The sequence below is a fragment of the Diorhabda carinulata genome, chromosome 1, assembly GCF_026250575.1.
Source record: "Diorhabda carinulata isolate Delta chromosome 1, icDioCari1.1, whole genome shotgun sequence".
NCBI classification, from domain to species: domain Eukaryota; kingdom Metazoa; phylum Arthropoda; class Insecta; order Coleoptera; family Chrysomelidae; genus Diorhabda; species Diorhabda carinulata.
In genome coordinates, this window is record NC_079460.1 from 24004856 (window position 1) to 24031163 (window position 26308).

Genomic DNA, 26308 nt, shown 5'->3' on the forward strand with positions numbered 1-26308 from the left:
ATTGATTTTTGTGTTACTATTATTAAGTGAAAATGACTTTTCCAAAGAAACAGCCTCTCGAAATTTTGAAATATTTGGTAGGTATGTCGGTAGAGATTTGGACAAAATTGTATCTGTATAGACATCTGCTACACCAATTTTTATTTATCTATAAGTTTATTTATTTTTTAATATATATTTCCAAAGCAACAATTTTTTTTATTTGTTTCCCAATTGCGTTATTAGATTTTTTATATTCAGTACATTGTAATTTTAAAAATAACCACCATTTGGGGTAACCTGAAATGGGAATATATATCAACAATAATTATATTAAGCATTTGTTTAGACTAATTATTTATTCTATATCAATTTTTATTAGTAGTAGGTACAAAAACACAAATTATTATATATTTATATAGAAATTAATATTAAATAATAATAAATTTATGAATTTATATATATATATATGTATGTATATATATATATATAATATATATATATATATATATATATATATATATATATATATATATATATATATATATATATATATATATACATGAGAGTGTTTTTTCTGCCAAAGGAGTCACCAGAATGAAACTAGCCTCGAGGGCATCCATTAAACCAACATTGGTAAAGGAAAGGGGTTATAGAAATAACACCGATGAGCAAACGAAAATAAAAGTTAACCTTTCGGACCAAAATAATAACGATCGTGGCTTCAGTGTTGTTTAATTTACTCGGCAGACATTCTAAATGAGAAAAGGGCTAATTAAGAAATCAAAACAAACTAGAATGAACGAAAAAAGATATTTAATTTTGCTTTCATTGGAAATTTGTTTCTTCTTAAAATATCTTAGCATAAAAGAAAGACAATGAAAGGCTTAATTACATAGAGACATAAAAAACCTAAAATGAAACGTTTCGCAGCGACGTACAAACAAGAAATAGTTTATACATGTACATATATATCATTAAGTCTATATACTCATTAAGTCGTGTGACTGACACACAGATGGCGCTGCCAATGTCGAATACATATGAAGTTATGAAGTAGCAACTTTCGAAAGACATGTGTCAAATTTCATGACATTTCGTTCAGTCATAGAAAAGTGACAGCCATTTAAGTGAAGCTACTTTTGTTATTTTCAAAACAATTTCGTGTCTTAATTGATAATTGCTTCTTGATAAAAAATATACTGTACTGGGTTAGTAATGGCTGCAAAGGTGAATTTGCTGAATTTAAACGTGGTCGTACAGACAATGGAGAAGCCACCAAAATCAAAAAAACCTTATGAACTACACGAGGAAAAGAACTAAGGCTGTAGATTAACGTTTTCTATTTTAAATTAGCAGCCGATACAAAATAATCTTCAAAGGATGTATACTATCCCTTAACTGAATCTGCATCTAACGTATAATGGTAACATGTATTTGGTACTCATAAAACAAGATATTCAAATAGTGAAGATATTCACATACAGATCAAAGTAAAAGTATTTAATTGGTTTCGATCTCCCACGATTCAATTCGTTTCATGTGTGCATACAATCAGAGCTATGACCAAGTAATTAACAACTCACTTAACCTTGAAAACTTGTTCTAACTATATAATAATTCCGGCGATTCTCTGTCGGAATGAATAATAATAATTCGATGTATGTTTAAGAATTTTTCCAGTTACATAACATTGTATCTATTTGTTGTTTAATTAATGAAAGTATGCAGCGACTGTGTCAGGGGTGGTTGTACGAGAGTAATCCACCATTAATTGAAGTGTTGTCATGCCACTGGACGATGACACAAGTGCAAAAAAGCTGTTAGGGTGAGAGAAGTGCCAAAATTATTTGAATCTCCGTATTTTTGCAGCAGCGGCTGCCGCATATTGCAGAGAGGGTTTCTATGGATATATCATCCCTATCCTTCTATCTGACGGTTATGTTATTATTGCCTTGCGCGCAATCTGTACAGCGCGGGTGATATAACGCATTGTCCCGAAATTATCTCTTTCTTGGGAATACTGTTCTCACTTTTGATGGTAGTTACAATTTTATATAAAACTCACGTATAATACATATTCTTGTTGGGTTTAATATCTTTTTTGTTTTCCACTTCCTGGTCACGAGATAAATCGGTAATCGTCCTTAAGAATGTGACGTGTTTTCATGATTTCCACCTACACTTTAAAATTCTCACATTAATATTTTTTCTTTATTATTAACCCTATAATTTATACGTTTCACTATACCTTAACATTTCTATATTCAACCCCAATTTTGAACACTCAACAACCATTATTGAACTACTTACTCGCGAAAGAACCGATCAACAACATATCAATCCAGTCTATTGCTAAGCTTTAAGTAATTTAAGAGAATCTTTAATCACAAATTGATATTTTTAAGACTGTAAAGTGGAATGAACAAAATTGGAATTTCTGGAACCGTTGGTGATAATCAAAGTGAACACACTGTTTACACAATACCACTACACCAGCACTCACAATTACACTGTCTGAGTTTGTAAGTTTACCTTCAGTATTTGAAGACGATAACTTGTTCATCGAAACACGCCTGTAATTGGGTTGTACACAATTACCAAGTAACAAATTGTAGGAATACCATCAAATTATAAGCAAAGTAAATTCTGCAAAGGTGGATATGTGCAAGATCACGTATTTACCATCAAACTCCACAGAAGGAGTAAAACATTGTAGTTGATATAAAAATAATCTGCAAACAGTGAAAATATATAAGGAAAAATTTTGATATCACATACAAGAAAGAAAAGTAGTTTGGTATGAGAATCAATATAGAAAAGAATGGAATAATGGCTGTCAAACAATAAACGTAGAAATAGAAAGATATGGAATTAGAACGTTGAGCTTATTTAAATACCTATGAACCAAAATGGAGAATAAAGACACAGAAATTCCCAGACACCTTATAAGTAATTGTTTACTTGAAAATAAGTAAAATAATTTGATTGGTTATTTGATTTTCACACCGTTACTCATAATCTTCTTTGGAATTGGAACACTCTGTATACATTATAATTTGATGTAAAAAATCGCGATTGGAAACAGTGATCACTGAATTGATCTGCTGTATTTCAAGATGCTCTCTGAATAGTATGTGAAAAATGAAAATTATTGGTTTCTGATAGTGGTATCGTTGAAGCACTAAACAAGTCAAAATGAAAAAATTCGCCGATTTAACAAAAATATTCAATACCCACTCAACATCCTGACTCGGTTCAAATATGATCAAAACAAACGCTGTAGATGGCGCACCTGTATGTTTTGAAGGTCACGATTTGATGGTATGTGGTATATGTGGACGTTTCACGCGCTTTCTACGGCGAGAGTGAACGACCAGTACCAACCGCCGTTGCACAACGTATTATCATTCGTTTTTTGGTGTGGTAAAGCATCCAAAAAACACTGTAATCTTCAGCGTGAGTACCTGAGTAGGTCTGCTGTATTCGAGTGGGTCGAAGCGCTCAAATATGACCGCAAAATCGTCGAGAATGAGTCGCATCTTCAACCGAGAACCATCATCATACCAGACAAAAATCGCCGCTTAGAACAATTCATTTTTGAGGAAATTATTATTGGTACTGTAGAGGAACTTCGAGCAAAAATTCATGCAGTAGGAGAGTCGCGAGTCAAAGCGAAGATAGCAAAGTGCGAGGGTACAAAGTGTGATTCTTCTTCAGGATAACTCGCGTCTCACTTTCAACACAATATCAGAACTGGGGTGGTAAATACTGGATTATCCCTCCTACAGTCCAGACTTAGAATACCACATATTTGGACCACAGAAAGAAACCCGGAGGTAAAAAATTCAACACCGACGACGAAGTACAGGAGACGAAAATATGTAACTAGTGAGAGGAATTCCTTAGAAAAACTGTAAATATTTTCGATAATAAATGTTTCAGATCGTTTGTCTTATTCATATTTGACCGTCCTCATATTTTAAATGTTATTGAGATCTTTCAAAGTTCTAATTGATAATGAGGTACTTCATCCAGTTGCTTCGGCAGGCGTTAATAACGAAACAGACTGATAATCTTTCAAAGCTTCTGGAGCTAGTGAGAGGAATTCACTAGAAAAACAATCAAAATTCGAATTGAATACCTCATTACCTTATCAAAAAAAAATTACATATTTAAATTGTAATTATCTGTTAAAAGAACTTTAATCATCGATCAAACAATCAATATTTTCTTCTGAAAATATATAACAATGATATGTCTTCATCCCTGTTCCTATTTTTTTTTAAATTAACTGTGTTTTTTTACAGTGTATCTTTTATCCACATCCACCAGATCATTACTTGTGAATATTTTTATTTGCTTCATTAAAAATCGTCTCAGATATCTTAACCGTCTGAAAATAAATATCACCGGCATAACCTAAATTTTTCAGCTAGAGGTATCGTTATTAAAAGAAAATGGATTTCTAGAGAAATAAATGAAAATAATATCTTTTAATCACTAGTTTATTGTTATTTAATGAGGAACGATTACACAAACGATAATTTTCTGTCAATGAGTATATAATAGACGTCACTTCCTTTAATAAAGCCGGTACTACACGATGCGTCGAAGGTTTCTGCGAACATTCGCGTTCGAACGTACGGCTGAACATAGTAAGGAAGGTTGGACATAATGCTGCAACTACACGATGCGTCCAACGGTTTGCACCAATATTTACCTCCCAAATTTGGCTGAACATCAGAAGAATGCTGTAACCTTCCCTAAACTTACCTAAAGAAATGAAAACGTGGCAAAAACCAGTTGTCAATTATTTTAAAATGAACTGGATTCTATCGACAGCTTTGGTTTTTGATACAAAACACGTAGCATTTACGTGCAAGAAGACTAGAAATGTGTGTAGTTGTTCAACAAGTGTTGGTTCTAGCTTCGTTCCAATGTTGGGTACTTCTTTGACGCAGATAAAAAAACCGGCTTTCCATGGCCAACGTTGGAAACAAAACATTTGTCGATATACTCAATACGAACACACCAATCATACCAGCGTCCAACATTCAAAGCGTTGGACGCATCTTGTAGTACCGAATTAACTCTATATAGGGTGATTCATAATCATTCGAATTGATATCACTGTAAAATGATAAATTTTCATAAAGACAAAGATGATTACTTCTAGACAAGAAATATCATTAAATTCTTTTCTAAACTTTCGTTTTTTGTATGTTTGTGAGCGAATCCGAAATCTCGCGACTTGAGCACCTCAAATCCTTTTTAAACTAAAAACACTTATTTCAAGAGGATGTAGTTCTTGTTTCTAATATTCTATTTGATTAAAAAAAGCTCCCTTCAGCAACAATAATTTATTAAAATAATCACTATAATTTCCACTTGGAAATTTTTTGTCCAAATACATACTTTTGAGGATTTTAAATTTCATATATGTCATATGTTTGGGATTAATTTTACTTAGACACCTTTCTTTTCCACTTATTTCAATTGCTGTTTTCCTAGCTACGATAAAAATATATCCAAATAAACAATAATAGCATACAATGATACTTACCCGTATCATACTATAAAAAAATGCTGCCTATTCAAATATTCTCGGTTCTTTAAGGAATTCAGTTCCTAATAAAAAAGAAAACTCAAAACATTCTTGTATATAAAATGAGCAAGCGCCCACAATATTGAAGGTACTGATCCATTCGAGGTACTTCAGGTAGTTGCTTCGGCAGACTTTAATAACGAAGCAGACTCATAATCTTTATATGGGAAGCGTATTTGGGTTGTATATGTGTAAATATTGGGACGGAAGAGGATGTCATGGTTGCGGAACGTGAGGCAGTGGACGGGTATGCAAGATATTCAGACATTGATCCTTACCACTAGAGATAGAGAAGCCATGAAAAATGTGGTCGCGAACATCCATTAATGGATAAGCATTAAAAGAAGAAGAAGATGTGTAAATACTTATAACCAGATATTTTAGTTTGAATGGGAGATTAATGATTTGGAATATGACCATAATCGTTCGATGTAAAATTGATTTTTTCAGTTTAAGCAATATTTAACGTTTTTAGAGTGGGCACAACTTGAATAATGCGTTTAAATGAAATCAAATGGTAGCTTTTTGACGAGCATTTCTGTTAATCATAATAAGAACAAGATAATTCCAGTAGGTTTCGAAAACCATCACAATCGAAGGGTTTAGAGTCACAGAAAAATATTTAAAATGTCATTTCATTCATGAAAAGTGAAAAGCCTTCTAAATGTCTAAAAACGTGCAATATTTTGATTTTGTTTTCTTGCACTATCTATGTCAAATTTCCAAGATATGTCATTATCTTCTATTTCGTGATTTATGAGAATAGTTTCCTTATATAATAAAATTACTGATGATACACTTTGATAATAAAATCATCGCACCGAAAGTTAACGAAATAGAAACGGTGCTATTAATTTTTCAATTTTCTAGAAAACTATGTCACTTGAACAAACTACTTTGATACCAAAAATTTATTTTCATCATTATACATAACAATAATTTTATCTAAAATAATTACATTATAAGAAGAATGAGCCTCTTTTCAATTACTATATTAATAAAAAGTTCAAATGCCAGTGCCAAAGTGTTTCTTTTTCTCTAGGATTCGAAGCGAAGCAACCCTTTGAATAATAAATTTTCAGCTTTGTTGTTTCAGTTGCTTAAATTTTGAATTAAACCATTTATTTGCATAAAGCCCTTCATAAAGGAGTTGCATAATATGTATTAAACTTCTAAACTTCTAGTCTAACCTTTTATTTCACGAGTTTTATCGTTTAAAAAAGATAAAAACAGGAGTTTGGGTATACTTACCAAAAAGGGAAGAAGGGCGATTCCACTCTCACTCTTCCACTTCTACATCCGAAACAATGAAATTATTTCAATATACAGGGTGTATAAAAATAGTAACAATTATACTGACAATGTTGAACATGAAGTTATTTTTTCCACTAAAATTTAATGTGATTGAAACAATGTATATTGGTACTGCAATTTGATTATACAGTGTGATACTATTGTCAATATTCATCAAAAAGGAATGTAAATCATGTGAAGAATAAAGTAGATACAAAACAGTGTCATGAATGGTTCATCCACTCGACCTTCTCAAATTCGCTTGCTTGAACAACAGTGTGTATGATAAAAAATAATCGCCTTATCTTTTACGTTTTCCGAACTTCTCCAATGATATCTTGCAAATAAATGATTATTTATTACACGGAGATCACCGTCTATCGCTGCTATTGCCACATAATCAGTGATGCTAACATAAAATCTTTTGTTCCGATGTAAAACTTCCGCAAACAACTACCCACAGTTGATTGCTATTATGAGAAGCGTAGATAGATCCATGATTAATTTTAGTGGAGTTTTTATACTTTTTTTTAACATTGCAATACACCAGTCGACGCGAAAAAAATTTTTACGGCCAAATGATTATTCAGCACCTAATTGATGCCTCTCAAGTCACATAACGGTCTTGTTTAATCAGTCTCAGTTCAGCATCGATATTTCCAGACACAATCATAAGGAGTTCGACCAGATATGATGAACATCAATCAAGTTTGAATTCATAATACCAGTTTTTACCGGTTTAGAGGCTTGGTTATGTAATGTAATGCATTCTTGTCATAGGAATACACAACAAAAAAGTTTTTAAATAACTGTAAACAACTATAGTCCGAAGCAGATTTTCCAAGGCTAAATATATAATTGGCAAACCTTCAACCAGTAACTCTTGAGCTTTATCTACTTAATCTACTATAATACTCACGTCTGCTTCACTGTTATCAATTGACGGTCTTTTCGGAATCATTTCTCCCCTTGTTTCAAAAACACGAGTAACAATGCATTTTTTTATTAAAACAATCTACATCAAAATAAATAAATAATTACTTAAAATAAATAACTACTTTCACTTAAAAATATGTATATATCATATTTGTTCAGTCACATTAATAAAGCATAACGTTTTGAGCAATTGTGAAACTTTCAAGCGGAAATCGCGTTTTATTCTCCATGTTGTCCACTTTTATCTTCTATATTTTGCAATCCATGATTACCTTCACCTTCAGTTTCCTTCTTCAGTCGTTGTGTGTTACTGAAATATAAAGCTATACCATTATTCTCCAGAATTGGTATATCTGATTCACCAGGACTTACATCATTAGTTTCTATATTGGTTGTTTGTCTTTGATTCTGCATTGGATTTGTAGCAGTAACTAGGTACTTATTGGAGAATGAGTACTGAGTTTCTGAGTCCTTGATGTCTCGAACAGACGGAATTTTATTTGTTTCTTCATCAAGTTGGGAAGTTTTTACAATATTTTCTTTTGCCAGCTGCGTTCCTTGTCGTATTTCTTCGTCGGTCAACTGCTCAACGACAGATGAAATAGTATCATTTGTAACAAATTGTTGTTGTTCCAAGCTTTTCTGTAATTGAATAATGGGTTGACCTGAATTAGAACCTTTTGGTTGCTCGATAGCAGCAAGAATCGACTGTAACAGCCCATCATTTAGTACTTGCCCGTGTGGAACTGGTGATTGACCCCCGTCAGCAGATTGAATTTGCAAAGTATATGAACCTAATGCGCCCTGCAGAGAAATGTTATTGAAATCGATGCTTTGAGATTGTACGAGCTCACTATTAGGTCCAAAGCTAGCTGCTAAAGTTTTTCCATACGATTTGCCTTGTATATCTTCTGCTTGAGTCTCAATTGAGTTAGCTTTCACTTTAGTATTAATTTTTTGACTATGAGACGCCGTTAAATCAGGAACTCCATAAGTATCATGAGGCTTAGATTCTAATTGAATTTCCACTTGTTGTAGGAGCTGAGATTCTGGAGCTCCATAAGTATTAGAAATTGAAGCGCCGCTATGACCGATATTAGTCGTTAAAGATGACAATGCGGCTGTGTAACTATTTGCAGAAGGTACTCCATAAGACAAAGATGGTAAAGATTGCTGTTTACAATCGTGAGGAGTATTGTAGTTGATTTGTCCACTTCCCTGAGTCAAATCGAGTGTAACTCCTGGATAGCTGTAATCCAAGGATATTATATCGTTAACACCGTGTGATTGCGATAATTGTTGTTGATTAACAAAATTTAAAGGTGCATTATAACTTGTATAACTATTATTTATATTTTGGAAAGAAGCCGTAGAGTGGCCATGTGGAGTTCCGTATAAATTGGACGGAGGTGGTGGAATATGATATTTTGAGTGTCCTGGTTTTGGTCCAGAGAACAAAGGTGCTCCATAAGATCCGCTTGGACTACCGTATACACCACTTGGAGGAATCAAACCAATGCCTGAATTGGAAAGCGACAATCCCTTATAACCATGATTTTTCTGAGAATTGAATGAATTGTGTATATGTGAAGATCCGAAAGATGCACCTGTAAATGAATGAGTGGTAGCCAAAGAGTTGGTTGATTGCAAAGGTGTCCCGTATGAACCAGATGGATGCGATTGTCCTGATATAATTGGAGCTTCATAAGAACCAGAATGTTGTATGGAACTAGTTGGAGGTTCATAGGAACCAGATATTTGAACCAAATTAGCTGTGCCACTGTAAGAATTAGAAGAAATTGCTGGTGCTCCATATGAACTAGTTTGTTCTCCGGAAATTGTGGCTGCGCCGCTAGGGAAGATTTCGTAACCAATACTCTTCACCGTATTGATATTTTGTCCGTTTAATCCAATAGCTGACAGTCCAATATTGACATTATTTTGATGTTCATGTGAATGATCTTTATTTGCATGTGCTTCTTCACCGGATGCGATCACTACTCCACCTGATCCTGTCACTGTATTCAAAGGAGCCTTGTAGGAGTCACTTACTCCATTATGACTAACAGATGAATATGAATTTTCTAGTTCGAGATTAGCTACAGAAGTGTGAATGTTCGATTGTGGTTCATTATGAGATTCCACTGGGGGTGGTGATAAATCTTTATTATAACTCAAATCATTCTCAATATGCTGCTCCACATGTGGTGCTCCATAAACAGGAGTTGGTTTCCTAGATACTAGGCCGGGAATTGGCTGCCACCCGTCATATTTGATATCAGGTGGAGTTGGAGGAGCTGGGGCTCCAGGATGTGGCGGTCTTGGATGGGGAGAGGGTTGAGGAGGGCCATATTGTGGCTTAGGAAAACTCAAGATATCGCTATCAGGAGTACCATATTCAGTTGAAACTGAGTTAACACTACCGTGACTGGAGAAACCAAAATTGGATACTCCATGTTGACTATTACCATTCACTCCAGAGAAATCCAAATTTACCGCCAAATTTGGAGGTCCGTATTTTGTGTTTACTCCTCCTAAAGATCCTCCGAGAGATATAATGTTCTCGCTATTAAAATTCGTGTTAAATTTCCCAGGACTGTAATTATCCTTAAAATACTCTACCGGGGGTCCATATGTCGTAAATGGCTTAGACTGATATTTAGGTCCAAATTTTTTGTATGGTTGTTTGGAACCAAATTTAACATTATTTAATGGCTTACCAGGAGGACCATATTGCAAACGCGGTGGACCATAAAATGGTTTACGTGGAAAGTGGCGTACTGGAGGTCCATAATTGTTATTAGGTGCTCCATAATTATTTCCTGGAGAACCAAAAAAAAGACTATTTGGAAGAACGAAGTTGTTTTTAAAAGGTTGTCCATAATTATTGATATGTGGTAATCCATAAGCCAGCGAGGGTACAGGTTTGGGAGGTGGAATATCAGGAGGAGGTTCAGGATAAACTACATTATTAGAAGATGTTATTGGTATACCATAAACAGGAATAGGAAGATTTGGATTGCTTGGTTCTGCTGGTAGATAAGAATCAATGACAGGTAATGTTATATCTACTTGCGGCGCGCCATAATTATCAACTAATCCAGCTTCTCTTCTATTGCCCTTTTCTTCAATAGCTGCTCCTACTGAGTCTGCCACTACTTCTCCAGTCTCAGTGGATTGGTTTGTGTTTTCAGGTGTAGAATTAACAGATTCATCTTTCAGAGGATTATTATTTACTACAGCAGCTACTTGTTGCCAGGTAAAGCACGTGCATAGAACAGCAACAAATATCTGAAAACAAAAACAAATTTTTAAAAATTATTTTTTAAAAAACATTGATAAAAAGTTTATCAACTTCGACACTGTGTAAGATATATTATTTTTATAGAAGAAATGTAATTAAATAACTGACTATACTTAGTTTACTTAAATCTCTATTTGTGTGAAAAACAGAGAGTGGAATTTGATGTGAAACTTTTTAAATATATTTTGAACTAATTGTAGTATGAGTATGTATGTCTAGAAGTTATGAAGATAATTTTCGTTTCCAGATGTCACGAAATTTCTTTATATACTTTCATAGAAAGTTCCAAAGGCATGAGAGATATTGGATTCTGCTTAATTTCATTTGATAGATAATTGAATGGCTAAGTATATATGATTTTCTTAATTTTCTGTTGGTACACACACAAAAAATATGGAAACCAAAGTAGGACTATTCATACTACAGCCTAAGTTGGAATTTCTCCAACCTTTGGCGATATTCATACTGAATATACTGTTTACACCATTACTACACCAACACTAACAATTATACTGTCTGACGCCTGCCTTCTTTCTTTCGTTGCCGTCGAAGAAGAAGGAACTGAACAATGGCGGACGCAGCTCCAGCCGGTGGACGTGGTGAATTCCGTGATGGTTTCGGTGGTACTGGGTGCGGTGGTAGCCGAGGAGGTACAAGAGGTCGCGGTAAAGACTGTGGACGCGGACGTGGCCGTGGAAAGGAAGACCAGAAAGAATGGGTACCAGTCACTAAGTTAGGACGTTTAGTGAAAGATGGAAAAATTCGATCACTCGAAGAAATCTACTTGTTTTCATTGCCCATTAAGGAATTTGAAATCATTGATCATTTTATTGGGCCCTTCAAAAATTATGAGGTATTGAAAATAATGCCAGTACAGAAACAAACTTGTGTCGGACAACATACTCGATTCAAGGCTTTTGTTGCTATTTGAGACAGTAAAGGTCATATCGGTTTGGGTGTGAAGTGCAGTAAAGAAGTTGCTACAGCTGTCAGAGGAGCTATTATTTTGTCTAAATTATCTGTAGTACCTGTCCGTAGAGGTTACTGGCATAACAAGATTGGTCAACCTTACACAATACCTTGCAAGGTAACTGGTAAGTGTGGATCTGTTCCTGTGAGGTTAATTCCAGCTCCCCGTGGTACTGGAATCGTATCTGCTTCTACAGTTGGCTGGTATTAAGGATTGTTATAATTCAGCTAGGGGTTCAACTGGTACATCGGGTAAAAAAGAAAAGAAAAAAAAGTCTCTGAAGACGATAAGTTGGTTATCGAAACGCGCGTCACACAGTGTAATCGTGAGTGTTGGTGTAGTGGTGGTGTAAACAGTATATTCAGTATTTAACAGCCTAGTTATAATACAAACCTATTTAAGTTAGTAAGTAAGTCAATAAGAAGCTATATTTTTAAAATATATTATAAATTTGATTTTATATGGTATGAGAAACATTAATAAAATAATTAAAATTTCAATACAAAGTTATTGTGCATTTATAAATAAAAATTTTAATGAATGATGTGAATGGTTTTCTAGTTTTCTCTGTTCCCATAATAAATTGACTAATCTTAGGAGTTTGAAAAGAGAAACCGACTATACAGAGAAGAGTGAACTACATTTCAATTTAGAATATGGAAGTGAAATCTATAGGAGACTTGTTTTTTCCGTTTTGAAGCTGAAGTACACGTGTTTTCAACTCTAATTTAATATGCAATCATTGGAAATGTATCGAAAGAAAACAGCATGAAGTTTACGTATCGAGAACGTTTCATAATATTCAAATTTATTTAAAACTGCTAACAAAAATGTACACGTGTTTCAAAGTGACATGTAAATACGTTGAGGCGTACTTAAAATGAGCAGAATAGGGCACTAATGACCATTTTCGCTACTCCTGTTTTTTGTCCTCTGCGAAATAAATTTGTAAACCAATTTCATAAAGTTAACAAAATAATGAGTGATAACGCAGAATTTTCTCCAATCCCTTTAGAAATTAGAGCCAAAAATGGAATTGAATATGTCATCGAGAAAATTCAAGAGAACTTACAAACAATATATCGTTACCTGAGAAGGTTTTATTTGTTTATTTCGAGAATTATAGGAAAAAATGTAGTCATAACTCGTTTTTTATGTAAAAAGCAAGACCTAATATACACTCAAGTGATGATATTGATCTTGAACTACTTCTATAGGACGTGCCTTGGTAGCTGAGAAGTCAAATCTGCAGGTCTTGCAGATAATGCTCCACGTGAGATTATGATGGACAACTTGTAAGAGCATCTGTCGTTGTAGTATCGGTAGAAGAGAGGTTAAGCACCTTCAGGGTATGCTTGCGAGCCAAGCTCCAAATATGCGAACAATACTCTAAAGATGGACGAATGTGGCCCTATAATTACACCAAAACTTACAATTACATTGTCTGACCCGCGTTTCGATAACCAAGCTATCGTCTTCATATACTCAGTTTACCTTTGGACTCTGAAGACGATAACTTGCTGATCAAGACGCGAGATAGTGTAATTGTGAGTGTTATTTACATTTACCACAACATACTCATATTTTAGTAGATGCCGTTACGTGATAGTTATTAATTCTAGGACATTTGTAGTTTTGTTTTGCTAATAGAAAATGAGAAACAAAATCATCAATAATTGAGTTGGTTACAAAATTTGATTGGAAACTACAATTTGTACAAAAATACCAAATCATTCAAACAATTCTGTAAAAAATCATGTTAAATGAAAAAATAACATATACAAATCGAACACTCGGTATTGATGGATTTAACACCATAAAATCTATCTTATACTACGTGTACTACTAAGAGTTATCTAAATGTATTCCAATTAAATTTATTTACAAGTACGTTTGGTTTGTATATTTTAATCTCTACGTTTTCTTCAATTAGTTTCCGAGTACATTAAGGTGGGTCTCTTTCGATAAAATGGGCACATGGCATTTACAATAATTCTAAGGGCTTTATTCTGAAACCTTTGAAGGATTTCAATGTTAGATTCACTTGCAGTACCCCAGACATCAATTTCATAGGTCCATACGGATCTTAAATTATCTTATAAAGGCTTATTTTCAATATTCAAACGTGAGCTTCTACTATTAAGCTTTATTTTCTCAAATGTTCAGTTTCATGTTTTAGCTCAATGTTCTTAAATGTCACTGGTGTTTATGTGTCTTTTTGTAAAGTAAGTTGACTTATTCATGTTATGTTTAACTTTTTATCTATTCAACCAAATTTGAATTTTATTTAAGCTCTCTTTTAAATTTTCGCTGCTGTTTGATGATTTGTAAGTCTTACAAGAATTGGTGTATCATTAGCTAGACAATAGCAGTTCTCCTTATTAAGAACTACATTAATAAGCAAAATAAAGAAATTCAAAACGTCAAGATAGCAAAAATAAAGATGAATTTTCCGTTATTCAAATTGACAAGTGTACATCGATTTTTATTTTATTTTTGTTTTGATAATTAACGTTGAAATAATTTTGCACTTTACCAATCCTTTCTCGATTATCACAATATCCAGCTTCGTTCATTAGTTCAAACTCGTTCTTTCTTAAAAAATTTGTTAAAAACATTAACGAATTTCTTAGATTTTCTCTTTTTCCTCCACCTACATCCTTAAACTGGTTATCGATAAAATTTCCACATAAAGGTCTTTAAATGTAGAAATCTACGAAAAGGTATGATAAAGGGTGATTAGAGACATTTCACTACTTGAACCTTCCGAGAGGAGTAGGATTATTAGATCAGATATAAACATCCCCAGTAAGAACCTTTGAACCACACTGTAGATGACATCCTGAATGATATACACGAAGACAGGAGCTAATATTTATAGTGAAAATGGAGAACCAAAGAATCCCAGATATGTGGCGGTGTCAAACGGTGTAGAAAGGAAAAATAAAATTAATTATAAAACGCTCGAAAGAAAATACTATGTATCAAACACAAACTAAAAGAATTTTCTTTTATGTATGTGAAAAAACAACAAACTTTCCTTATCCAATTTCCTCGAGTTATCAAGAGTCGTTTATCCATAATTATTTTTATTTTTGATTAAATTATATATTAATTTCCAGTTATCCACGAGGAACAAAATCTATTTTTCCAAAATTTATATTTATCTTTTAGATGAAGTTGGTTGCGAATTTTAATTGTTTTTCTTTATAATTAATCGGATGTTCTCAAATACAAAAACCGTATTTGAAAACAACTTGTTTAGGTTTTGTAACAAAAGGTATCAAATGCAAATTTTTAGCATTCGTTTGAATTATTCATTTACAAAGGAAAGTACTCGTATACTAATTTATTCATTCACGTTTGACCATTTAAATAACTCGCGGCAACATTCGAATAAACTTGCGTTTTAGTATCATAAAAAATCTAAACGTATTAATTTCACTACTCAGCATAAACATGAATTTCAAATTTGGTAAATGTAGTACAAACATTCCATTTAGTTTACTTTCTATACGAATACCAACATCATTATTGAAGTTTTTAATACTTTCAAATTATTTTCTACGTAAAAAATATTATTTTTAGCGTTAACATTTAAAATAAACACTGTTATGTGCGAAACAAAACGACATACATCAAATTTCGAACTTCATATTGAATATAAAGAAGAAATAAATATGTTAAAAGTTATATATCAATAAAATTTGGCACCCGAAACGAAACAAAGCTATTGAAGGAAAACCCTTTATTCAATACATTCAAAACGTTGTTGAAATACATATTTTTTTGCTTGAAACAATTTCGTTTCTAATTTTTTTCTCTTGCGTATATAATTTTCCTTTTAAGTGGAGAAGGGTATTTCAAACTTTATATATACATTTATATGGCTTCTGCTCTAACCAATCTACGCATAATTGGCTCTAATTGCAATATGGAGATAATTTTTTTCAACATGTTATTTCTTTTTGGTGACAGGATCCATCTAAGTGTACGATTCTTTTTTGATATAATGTCTAATTAAAGACTATAACGTGATGTTAGCCTACAATTTTGAGCTAAATTTTCAATCTAAGATCGACGATATTAATTTTTCCTTTTGAATTTAAGTATATTCTAATATGTAGAGAAAGCCTACAACAATGCACATTTTTCTAATTGATTATGAGCTAATTTCAATAGGGTTGTTTTTTGCAGTTACATACATTATTATTGAGTTATATCGGTAACAAATAGAATTTTAGGGAGAATTTTATCGGACATTGCAGCCGTTTTGGCATTGATGTGAAGAATTAAATGAAATTAGTCAGCTACATTATTGTTGCAAGAAAATATTTAATTTCAAGTCTTAGCTGAAGAGTTACCACAATTAGTGTTGTGTATTATACTACAAGAAATTGGTGTTACTTTGTATATCTTTTGGGTATTTTGATATTTCTTTGTATTTATAATCAAACAAATTATTTTTTCGCTGAAATATAGAAAAAATACGGACAGTAATTAAATTTTTATTTGTGTTTCAAAAAAGACAAATACTTATATTAACAATATAATTGTTGAACTTCAAAGAATCCGTTATGCCTTTAAGAATCTGGTTCAATTCCAAAAGACGACACGTGTTTTCCATCTGTGGTTATAAAAGGACTTTTCTATTGAACTAGTTTTGAGATATTCTACATTGTTGAATGTGAGATGTTGTAGGAAAACACATAAAAACAATTATTTAACTAGATTTTACATCAATATCGTACAAATGGTGACATAATTCATAATCTACATGCTTTTCAACCATCATTTTTTTTGAAAATGAGTTGGAATATAGCTTAGAGAAAGAATCCATCAGCTATGCTGCTATCATAAATTATTTCCTAGTTCTATAACAAAACTAAACTAAACTAAAAATTCATGAAAATTTTTAGTTTTGATATAGAATTATCGATTCACGTGATTTCTCATTTCGTTTTCAATGTTTTTTTTTGTTTATTTTGAAACTTTTTGTTATCGTTATCAATCTTTTTGACCTTCACTCATATACAAATATTCAAGTATTCTAGTAATATAAAAATCCATTTTACATGGAATTAATAGTAATAAGTTCCGTGATTTAGTACAATGCGTGACCCCAATAATCTTGGTAAGTCTATTTACCAGATTTGTGAAGAATTAAAAAGAATTACCAATCTCATTTGACAGATAACACATTTTCTTATTTATTTATGTGGGATTTCTCTTTCTCTGGCAAAGCCGTATACAATTTTTTACCCAAAGAAGTTATTATAATAAAATAAATAAAATAACAGTAATTTCATCTACTTTAGAAAAATGAGGTTGAAAATTTAGCAGTAGCATTCGAGAATATACCTGGAAAGTCCTGTAACGTTTTTTAATCACTTTCTTCATGGTAGTGTTAGTTCAAGATCATTATAACTTCAAATGTCATCTTGTAATGATATGAAAAACTCATTGTATCTTATGAAATTGAAAAAGGCAGACCAGAGCACATTGCCTAAAAATGTTACTATTTCACAACTAAGTTGGAATTTTTTTTTCAAAAACCGAAAGTAAACTAAGTCTCTGAAAACAGTGTGTTCAGTAGTATTTACCAAAATATTTCAAATTAGGTATATCTTGAATTGGTATTAACTATGTTCTAAAGTAGAGAACATTGAGAGAATCTGGAAAACATTTTTTTCGATATCTAACTTTTATACCAGTCCTAATGAAAGTTACTCACCAGAATGCTAAAAACTTTAATATAGGGGGCTGCTTGGAGAGCTGATATTCTTTATTAAATCATAATTTGTTTACAAAATTTTATTCACATTTTGTAAAAACCAAAAAAAAATTATATGAATGAGAATTTAGTATTTTATGAAACTGAACGTAAAACCTTTTTCACACACCTCTGACCATCAGTAACCACTTTTTTTATTTGATTTTTGTATCAGATTCACGTTTGTATTGGATGAGAAGTAAATTATTACGATAATAAAAGCAAGCCATTTTCTTGAGAATAAAAAAAATTACTACAATAAATAGAATATTATTATCAAAGCACATAATTTTATTGAACACCTTGTATACTTGAAAGTAACTAACAAAGGCTCTTTACATATTATATCCTTGTTAGATAAAACTTTATTTACATTATTACTGGTTATTATTTAAACTCTCTATCTGCTGTAAGAAAGATTTATAATTTCTTTTCTCTATTAATTGTGAATTCACAGGTAGTAACATTTATTAGAGTAGTTTCTTTGTTCAATAATAAACTTATCTTACAATCGATCTCTGAATATTCTATTCTTGATCTTATCCAGACATTAATTATCAAACCTACTTTTTATTACGGGGTCCTGTTACTGTTACTGAAATTAAATTAACAGAATTCTTCGAGAAGTTTGAACTATGTTGTAGACGGATGTTTTCATCAAAAATGCAGGGGTGTTCAGATTTACAATATTTCTACATATTTTCCATCTCGATGTTCATAGATTTGAGATCTGTTATACTATATCATCGCCCTCTATCCTTTTCTCCGTTGGGGATTCTACCCATATCAAAAATTATCCTTAGAACTTTCCTTTTCCATATTTTCAATCGTTTTTCTTTTGAGATTGGTATCTTCCATGTCTCGTAAACATACAGAACTTCAAATAATCGTATTGTATTGTCTCAATTCTATGAATTCTAGTAAACATATATATACAAGTCTATACATTTTATTGAGAACTGTAGCCGTTCAAATTGAGCACTTTTGACCCAGTATTTTTGAAGCATCGACTACTATTCTTCATTTCCTTCTGTCTTGCATATGTTTGTTCCAGTCGTGTACTTCCAGATTTTGCATATCTTGCACAATTTGATCTTCCCATCTATTCTTTTATCTTCCAGGCAATCTTTTCTCGTTCTGTTCTTTACATTCTTTGATTTTCCTTGTACCCTGCCGTTTTCCCATTCTGTGTCCGTACCATTGTGTTCTTTTTACTGTAATTCTATTTAGTAAACATATATTTTGTCCAATTTGTTTTCTTCTGAAATCCAATCTCAAAGATGAATTTAGAATATACATTTGATGTATGGAATTTCTCGGATCATCTTCATAATAAGTTTCGTTGGGGTATCCATTTAAAAGTTTATAACAACATGAAATAGTAACAGAGGTAAACAAAATAAAAAATTCATTAAGAATATTGAAAGTAAATTTCTATAATGAACAAGATTATTGTAATCTCAAGAGTCTAGAGCTGAAGATGTAGTTGATTCACATCTCAAACAAAGAAAATAGTGCATTCAAAAAACTGTGGGTCATTTCAGTTTGCTGAACACCATCCGCTATCCTCTTCCAGCTATTATGATGCTGAATAAGATCGGGCTGAGGCTATTTCCTTGTCTGGTACCGGCCATTCTCTTTCTGTTAGTAAATATTTTTTTGCCATCATTAATAATTATTCTGTTTCAACAAATGTCAAATGTTGTGCAGAAATATGATAGGCTGCATTGTTCACGACTATAACAGTAGCCATATCGGTTTTAATAAGAATATTTCCGAAACTTTCGTTGAATTTATCATTCAAATACCAGATGGTGACCCTTGTGTCCTATCTATAAGAGAAAACATTAACAGTTGATATGTTCCAGAGGGAATATTCAAACTTAAAAATCTAACCTAACGAATAAATTCTGACCAGAATATGTATGTTCTTATGTTCCCAAAAAGTACATACGAATAAGATACTCGATATAGAAGACAATCAGATCAATTTGTAATGAAAAATTTAATACGCAAGGAGACAGTTTCCTTTTGTGGCGCCTATCCGTTCGTTTTCTTCCTGGTCCTCTTTTTACATATATTTCACCCTGTTGAAGCAACGCATTGGTTTCGGATTATGTGGCCAAAGCACTGTAGTTTGCGAGTTTTTATGATGATTATTCTTTTTTCATTCTTCTGATGGTCTCTTCATTTGTTGTTAGTCCTTTCCTTGTTTATAATAGTACCAAGGTATTTATATTGTTTGACTCTTTCTAATGGAACTTGATTGATATAGAGATGGCTTCCTGTATCCTTTTAGAAGTATACCTTTTTCTCTCTCATATAGGGTTTCGCTGACTATCTGCTCTGACTACAAGTTGAAGATGAGTGGAGATAATATGCAACCTTGATGAACTCCCCTCATATAATTCTCACTTTTTCTATATATTCATCAATACTAAGTTTTGTGGTTTGGTTTCAGTAGAGGTTATTAATTATTCTCGGGTCAGTCAATCACATGATATAACACAGGCTATAAAAATTGATTAGATGTAGGCGACACTTAGTACTGATTGCGAATTGCAGGAATATAAGGCAATTAATAAATATTGGAATGTAGAAGCTGGATTAACGAAAATCGAAATAATCATGAACAAGACGAGAGTTATCACCAGAATAGAAGCCAAATTTAAAGGAAAATATTTAGGAGACATAATTATCGAAGAAGATGGGAAAATTAATGAAGAATCAATGAAAGATCCAAATAAATAAATTGTATTATTAGGGAAAAACTTAATGCAATGACTATTTTTATAATATGATATGCAGCAGAAAATGGAATAATTCAAGGAATGTGCGATATCAAAATTGGGGCAAATGAAACATTTGAAATACAAAATGGTAAAGTAAATCAAAAATAAACATATAAAGACAATAAAGGAAATAGAACGAAATAAAGGGAAAACTCGCAGGTGAAAATACTTACCAGGAATAGAAGATGCATGAAGAAATGTATGGGATTCTTCACAGATTCCCAATAATTCGATGCCTGAAAAGCCATGAGTATACAACAAGAAAAAACATTAGAAAGTGTGCCAAAGTTTGGGAACAGTATGACGTTTATTAACATTTAATCCAAATGATATATTTGCTTTATTATTTTCCAAAATCCCACTACATGTTTGGCTTGTATTGATTATATTAGAGTTTAATTATATATAGTGTTGAAATTCTATTATGTTGGATGTATTTGTTCTACGAACATTATTTTCCGAAAACACAATTTGTACTGGTTTTATCTCAAGTTCTTTAAGAACTTTCCAATTTCACGTATAGTTTTTCTACCAATACCAGTTCCTCTGTAACACATCTAAACGAAGTCATTAGTAGTTAGCAGGGTTATAATTTTTCCTCTTGGAAACTTAAATTTATTGGTATTTAGGTACATTTGCTTTTTAAATAACAAAAATCGTACACTGCTAGTAAGCTTACTTGACAAAATTCAATCAAAAACTAAAACACGCAAAAAAACCAGCAATATTTTGTTAATAATGAACTTAATAATTATTTTTCTGTATAGTAATACCCATTAAAATATATCTAATTTCACCCTAATCCATTGTAGATTAGCACATGAAAATCACTGTTTCCACTTCACCTCATCACTACAATAAATCACTAATAAACATTACCTGTCTTGACCACATGGTAATCCAATTAAAAAAATTCACATAAGGTCTTAAGAAACTACACTACATGAACTTGAGTATATTAAATGAAATTGAGAAATAAGCTTGCAGTTTGAGGAGAGATGGTTATATAGAATCGGTGTACAATACAGGTAAGAAATGATCAGTATCCCCTCCTACAAAGTAGATGAGTAAAGTTAGGATATGACCAAGCGGACATATAGAGAAAGTAGGATAACGAAAGTAGCCATACCCAGTTTCAAAAAGTATCACGGTATTCATATTAAATTGACGTGGTAGTACGAATCGTTTTCATCAAAAGACCCACACGAAATTTTATTCTAATTGTCTAAACGGCTGTCTACTATTTTAATAATACACTAAAAAAAACATTCTATGTCGTGCAATAAATAATATATTTTCACTCACTTGAAATTTCACAATAATCTATATAATATTTAAAAAAAATATTTTTTAAATGTAAATGTCTCTACAAAATGTTTATAATTGAGTTAAAACATGATTTTAGTTGAAAGATTTGATCATGAAATTTATTAGAACAGAAACAAATAATATTACGCATGATAAAATGTTTCTTTTCTGTTTGTCTTTCGATTTTCACAGATTGTCGCATGTATCTAACTGTGCCACATGAATTTTTATCCTCAATCAACAGCATCCACTAAAAGACAAGTAAAAAAATTTTTGGAAACCATTATTATATAAGTATACGAGGTTTGCCACTTTTTAATTGGATATGGCTTTATGTTTTTCAAAATGTTTTCTATTAAGATCAATAAACTTTTGCATGCGTTTGAACCAATTGTCGAGGCAGTTTTTCCATTCCGGTTGAACTACCTACAAAACATGTGATTCGAATGCATCAGGTATAGAAAAACTTCCTCGACTCGCAATTTATTTTTGATCTGCAGGAATAGAAGAAATCATTGGGTGCCAAACCAAGGACTGTACGACGAATGACCCATCAATTCGATGTTTGAACTGTTCAAACAGTTTTAGTTTAAACTGTTATGTGAGTGCTTACATTGTCGTGGTGGAGATTGATTCGTCTTCTGTGATTGGTTTCCCTGATTCTTTTGGCAAACAAATGCTGGTGTACTATTCAGAATTGATCGTTCTACGTTGTTCTAATGGAACGGTGGCGACATGTTCGGTTATTTCGAAAAAACGGGCGACCATTTGCTTCGAATTACTCCGTGCGTGAACAACTTTCAATTTTTTCCACGTAAAAAGCACAAGAAAGTGAAATCTTTTAATTCGAATGGTGCCTGCCGTGTGGATATGCATCTTGAACTTCTATAGGTTATAGTGCTCGAAAAAAAAAAGATGCCTTTGTAGCCACAGATTTCCACTTTTCCGAAGAAATGAGTCTCGACATATTGACGTTCTATGCGGGATTATGTTGGACAGAGAATTTGCCATGGTAGTATCGGTAAAACAGAGTAAAACACTTCACTAGAGGATGTAATTCATCTTCTAGTGAAGTGCGACCACGATTGAATTCAGAAACATGCTAAAAATAGTGACTCAAGATGGTGCTTCATCAACAAAAGTCGAAGCGAGTTGATCGGAGCACTGCTGTTGGTTCAATCTACGTCGCGTCGACAGCCAAGAGAAATGTTTCAAGTATCAATGGCACATCTTAAAATTCAAATTCATTCAAATTCAGTAGCAACTCTCGTTCTATTCGAGTCGAACATCAGATAATATGAATAGGATTGTTGCAGTAGTAATAATGAAAAGTTTATTTGGAATATTTAGATTCTGTTCTTGCTCTAATAGCTTCAAAGAGTTATTAGTTCTGATATTAATGTTAATTTTAACAAATAGGAAAAATAGTTTTGAATACAAATTGTGTGGCCGATTGAATTGTCTGATACGTAAATTTTTTGAGTGACCTACCTCGCATAGGTACAGGTACCAAATTACATATTTTTGATACATTCATTTGAAAAATAACTAAATTATATAAGAAATCGTTTTAAAAATTTTGTAGTATCTACTAAGATTTGCACCCTAGTGCGATTTTAATGCCACAAAATTTTTGTAATAGAAAATATTATAATGAATAAACACCTGTACATGCAAATTTCTCGGTTGTTGTTAAGGTATCTATGTTAACTAATTTGTTAAGCACAATTATTTTAGAATGACTGGCATTTCCATCTCTGGCAAAATAAAGGATTTGCAGTGCAAATATTATTCTTCAAATACTGGAGATGGTTTTTAAATTAATTTATTTTCCTGTGAAATAATGAGTATCAATTATCATATAGTATTATATGATTCATTCAAACTGGAATGTACTTAGTAAACTCTAATTGTATAAAATGCTATTCCACCAAAATTCCTTCTGTGTCGTAACATTACAAGCATATTATCTGTTTTATTAACCATGATATTTAATATTTTCTTTATGTCAGTGTAACAAGGACAAAAACATTGTCTACGTGCGTGGCTTGTAATTACTGCTCACCAGACTGAAACGTTTTTAGATGATATAATATATGATTTGTTTTTCTTTCATGAACCCTCAAGTATGAATATAAGCCACTGAACTGTGTCGGCTTTTTTTTCTTCTTTCTTTGAGTTTATAGACTGTATAGTAGTAGTGACTCGCGAGATTGCACCGTGCTCAATTGGGTATGCATATTAAATCTGCTAATATATATTTAGAGAGGTCTGTAGCTAATCGATGACAAATATTAGGGCTTAAGGCAGGTTATTTATACCCAAATATGGCGAAATGACTAATATATATCAACATGACTCTAAAAATGAAATTTTATATTTATCGATTGTTATCAAAATCGAAAAAGAAGTATTGTTTCAAATAAAGAATGTTACTTAAAAACTGAAATGCCATGAAAATAATTCCTGATGATGATCAAATTGATTGATAAAAGTTTTTATTACCTTTGATCAGAAAATAATAATAAATAGCTTATAACCTCAGATTTCAGATAAGAGACAATAAAAAAGTTTCAAGGTACTTTTTTTTCACGTGAAAAGTACAATAAAGTGAACTCTTTCATTTCGAGTGGCGCCTGACGTGTGGAGATAACTTCTGTAAGTTGTAGGGCTCGGGAAAGACATCCTTTGGTAGCTGCTTCCAAAGGCTTGCACTTCTTCAAAGAAAGGAATCCCGATAAATTGAGGTTCTGGGAGTTTACAAATGATCTAGTTGTTCATGAACCACGTTTGCCTGTCGAGTAGATCTTGAAAAAACTACTCCACACGGGATTATGATGGATAGTTTCATTTATGCTCAAAGTTAGGTTTCTTGTCAAGTCTTGATCACCTATAAGTGGAACTGCTCTCTGTATTGAGTCGAGCATATTCAGGTTATGCTTGGGATCCGACCTCCAAATGTGCGAGCAATATTCCAAAGATGGTCGAATCTGGTCATAGAAGCTATTGCGGAGTATATAGCTCTTTGATCTTAAAGAGAGCTCCAAATTTTTATGAAGCTGCCTTGGCTAAATCGGTCACATGACTATGTCAGGTCATATTCGTTCCAACCTCAATACTCACCAAGCGTAATTTATGTACAAATATGACCAAATCTTGAGCTGCAATACCAGCAACGCTTCATTAAATCAATCAAATTGCTTCTACCCCACTCCAGAATGTTCAAGATCGATAATGATGGTGGTGATCTGTTGCTAGTTGGATGGATCGGTCTTTGAGAAAGTTACTAAGCAAGTCGATAAGTGGGGACGTCAAACCGAACGATCATAATTTATTTAGAAGGTTGTCATACTAAACCCTGTCAAAAGCCTTCAATTTGTCCAGTCTGATTTCTCTAGATTCCCCATATTTCTCTATAGCTTCAGTTCGTACGTTGGTGGTATTGACCATGCTTACAGAGGCCGTATTGATGGTCGCTGATGATGTTAAGAGACTCAAGATTTGCTGGTTAACGACCTTAGCAGTAGCTGTAACTAAAGTAATCGGACGATAGTTATTGAGAACCGTATTTGGTATTAGTTGAACCCGAGAAATTTACAGAGTTTGCATAGTGGATTTGTTAATTCAGCTGCGCAATTTTTCAATACGATTGGTGGTATTCCATTTGAGCCTGTCGCTTTATAGATGTTCAAGCCTTTGAGAAGTTTTGCCATATCTCGTTTTCGAAATTTTATTTCTGACATCGATGAACCAACTCCAGGCAGGCTGGGTGATAGTTTTTCCCGCGAATTGAGAGTTGAATTTTAAGCAAACATGCGACCCAACAAGTTCACCTTCTCTTTTGCAGTCACTGCGATTGACCAATCTTCTCCAGTCGACGGTGAAATTTTTTATTTACAAAAGCCTTGATTGACTGCTTTCGTTACAGATCAGAATGATCTTGATCTACATGAGCAATTAAGAAGTTTGTTTTTCACTCTCTCAACGAAAAAAAAAATTTGCAAACTAGCATCAAGCAACAAGTAGTTAGGGATGTTAAGTAAATCCGAATACCTAGGAGAAATTAATTTATTCAGGAATATACACAATTTATTTCCTAATTTCATCGAATCGGATGAGAATAATCAAATCTTCGGTTACCAATTAGTAAGGGGTAGGAGCTTCACATATGTTAGATTAGGAATAAATCCAACAATATTCGATTCGCAAGTAGTTTAATGTTGTTCAGCTGAAAAATTATATTTATATAAGTGTTCTAGGGCAAAGATTTGAACATGTCAATATTTGTTGATTTTTATATTGTCATTGGTGATAACTGAAGGTAACCATGAGCCATGAGAAATAC

General features: G+C 32.6%; 2 protein-coding genes across 2 annotated transcripts; one reads left to right on the forward strand and one right to left on the reverse strand.

Moving 5' to 3' along the window:
• Positions 1-7915: 7915 nt before the first annotated feature.
• LOC130894861 (uncharacterized) lies at positions 7916-11415 on the reverse strand. The gene is made up of 2 exons (XM_057801880.1): positions 11392-11415; positions 7916-11107 (listed from the first exon to the last, which is right to left on the reverse strand). The coding sequence occupies exons 1-2, from the start codon at positions 11413-11415 to the stop codon at positions 8036-8038; spliced, it is 3096 nt and encodes a 1031-aa protein (XP_057657863.1). The 3' UTR covers positions 7916-8035.
• A 255-nt stretch (positions 11416-11670) lies between these two features.
• LOC130904118 (40S ribosomal protein S2-like) lies at positions 11671-12267 on the forward strand. Its single transcript, XM_057816691.1, has one exon. It carries the CDS (start codon positions 11689-11691, stop codon positions 12049-12051), a length of 363 nt encoding a protein of 120 aa, XP_057672674.1. The 5' UTR covers positions 11671-11688; the 3' UTR covers positions 12052-12267.
• Positions 12268-26308: the final 14041 nt, after the last annotated feature.

What these genes read in the sequence shown, in the direction of transcription:
- LOC130894861 (XM_057801880.1), bottom strand. Translation starts at nt 11,415, where the DNA reads ATGCCTTTGGAACTTTCTATGAAA. An exon ending in CTTTGGAACTTTCTATGAAA is followed by an intron (nt 11,108 to 11,391) that starts GTATATAAAGAA and finishes TTTTGTTTTCAG; the next exon opens with ATATTTGTTGCTGTTCTATG.
- LOC130904118 (XM_057816691.1), top strand. Translation starts at nt 11,689, where the DNA reads ATGGCGGACGCAGCTCCAGCCGGTGGACGTGGTGAATTCCGTGATGGT.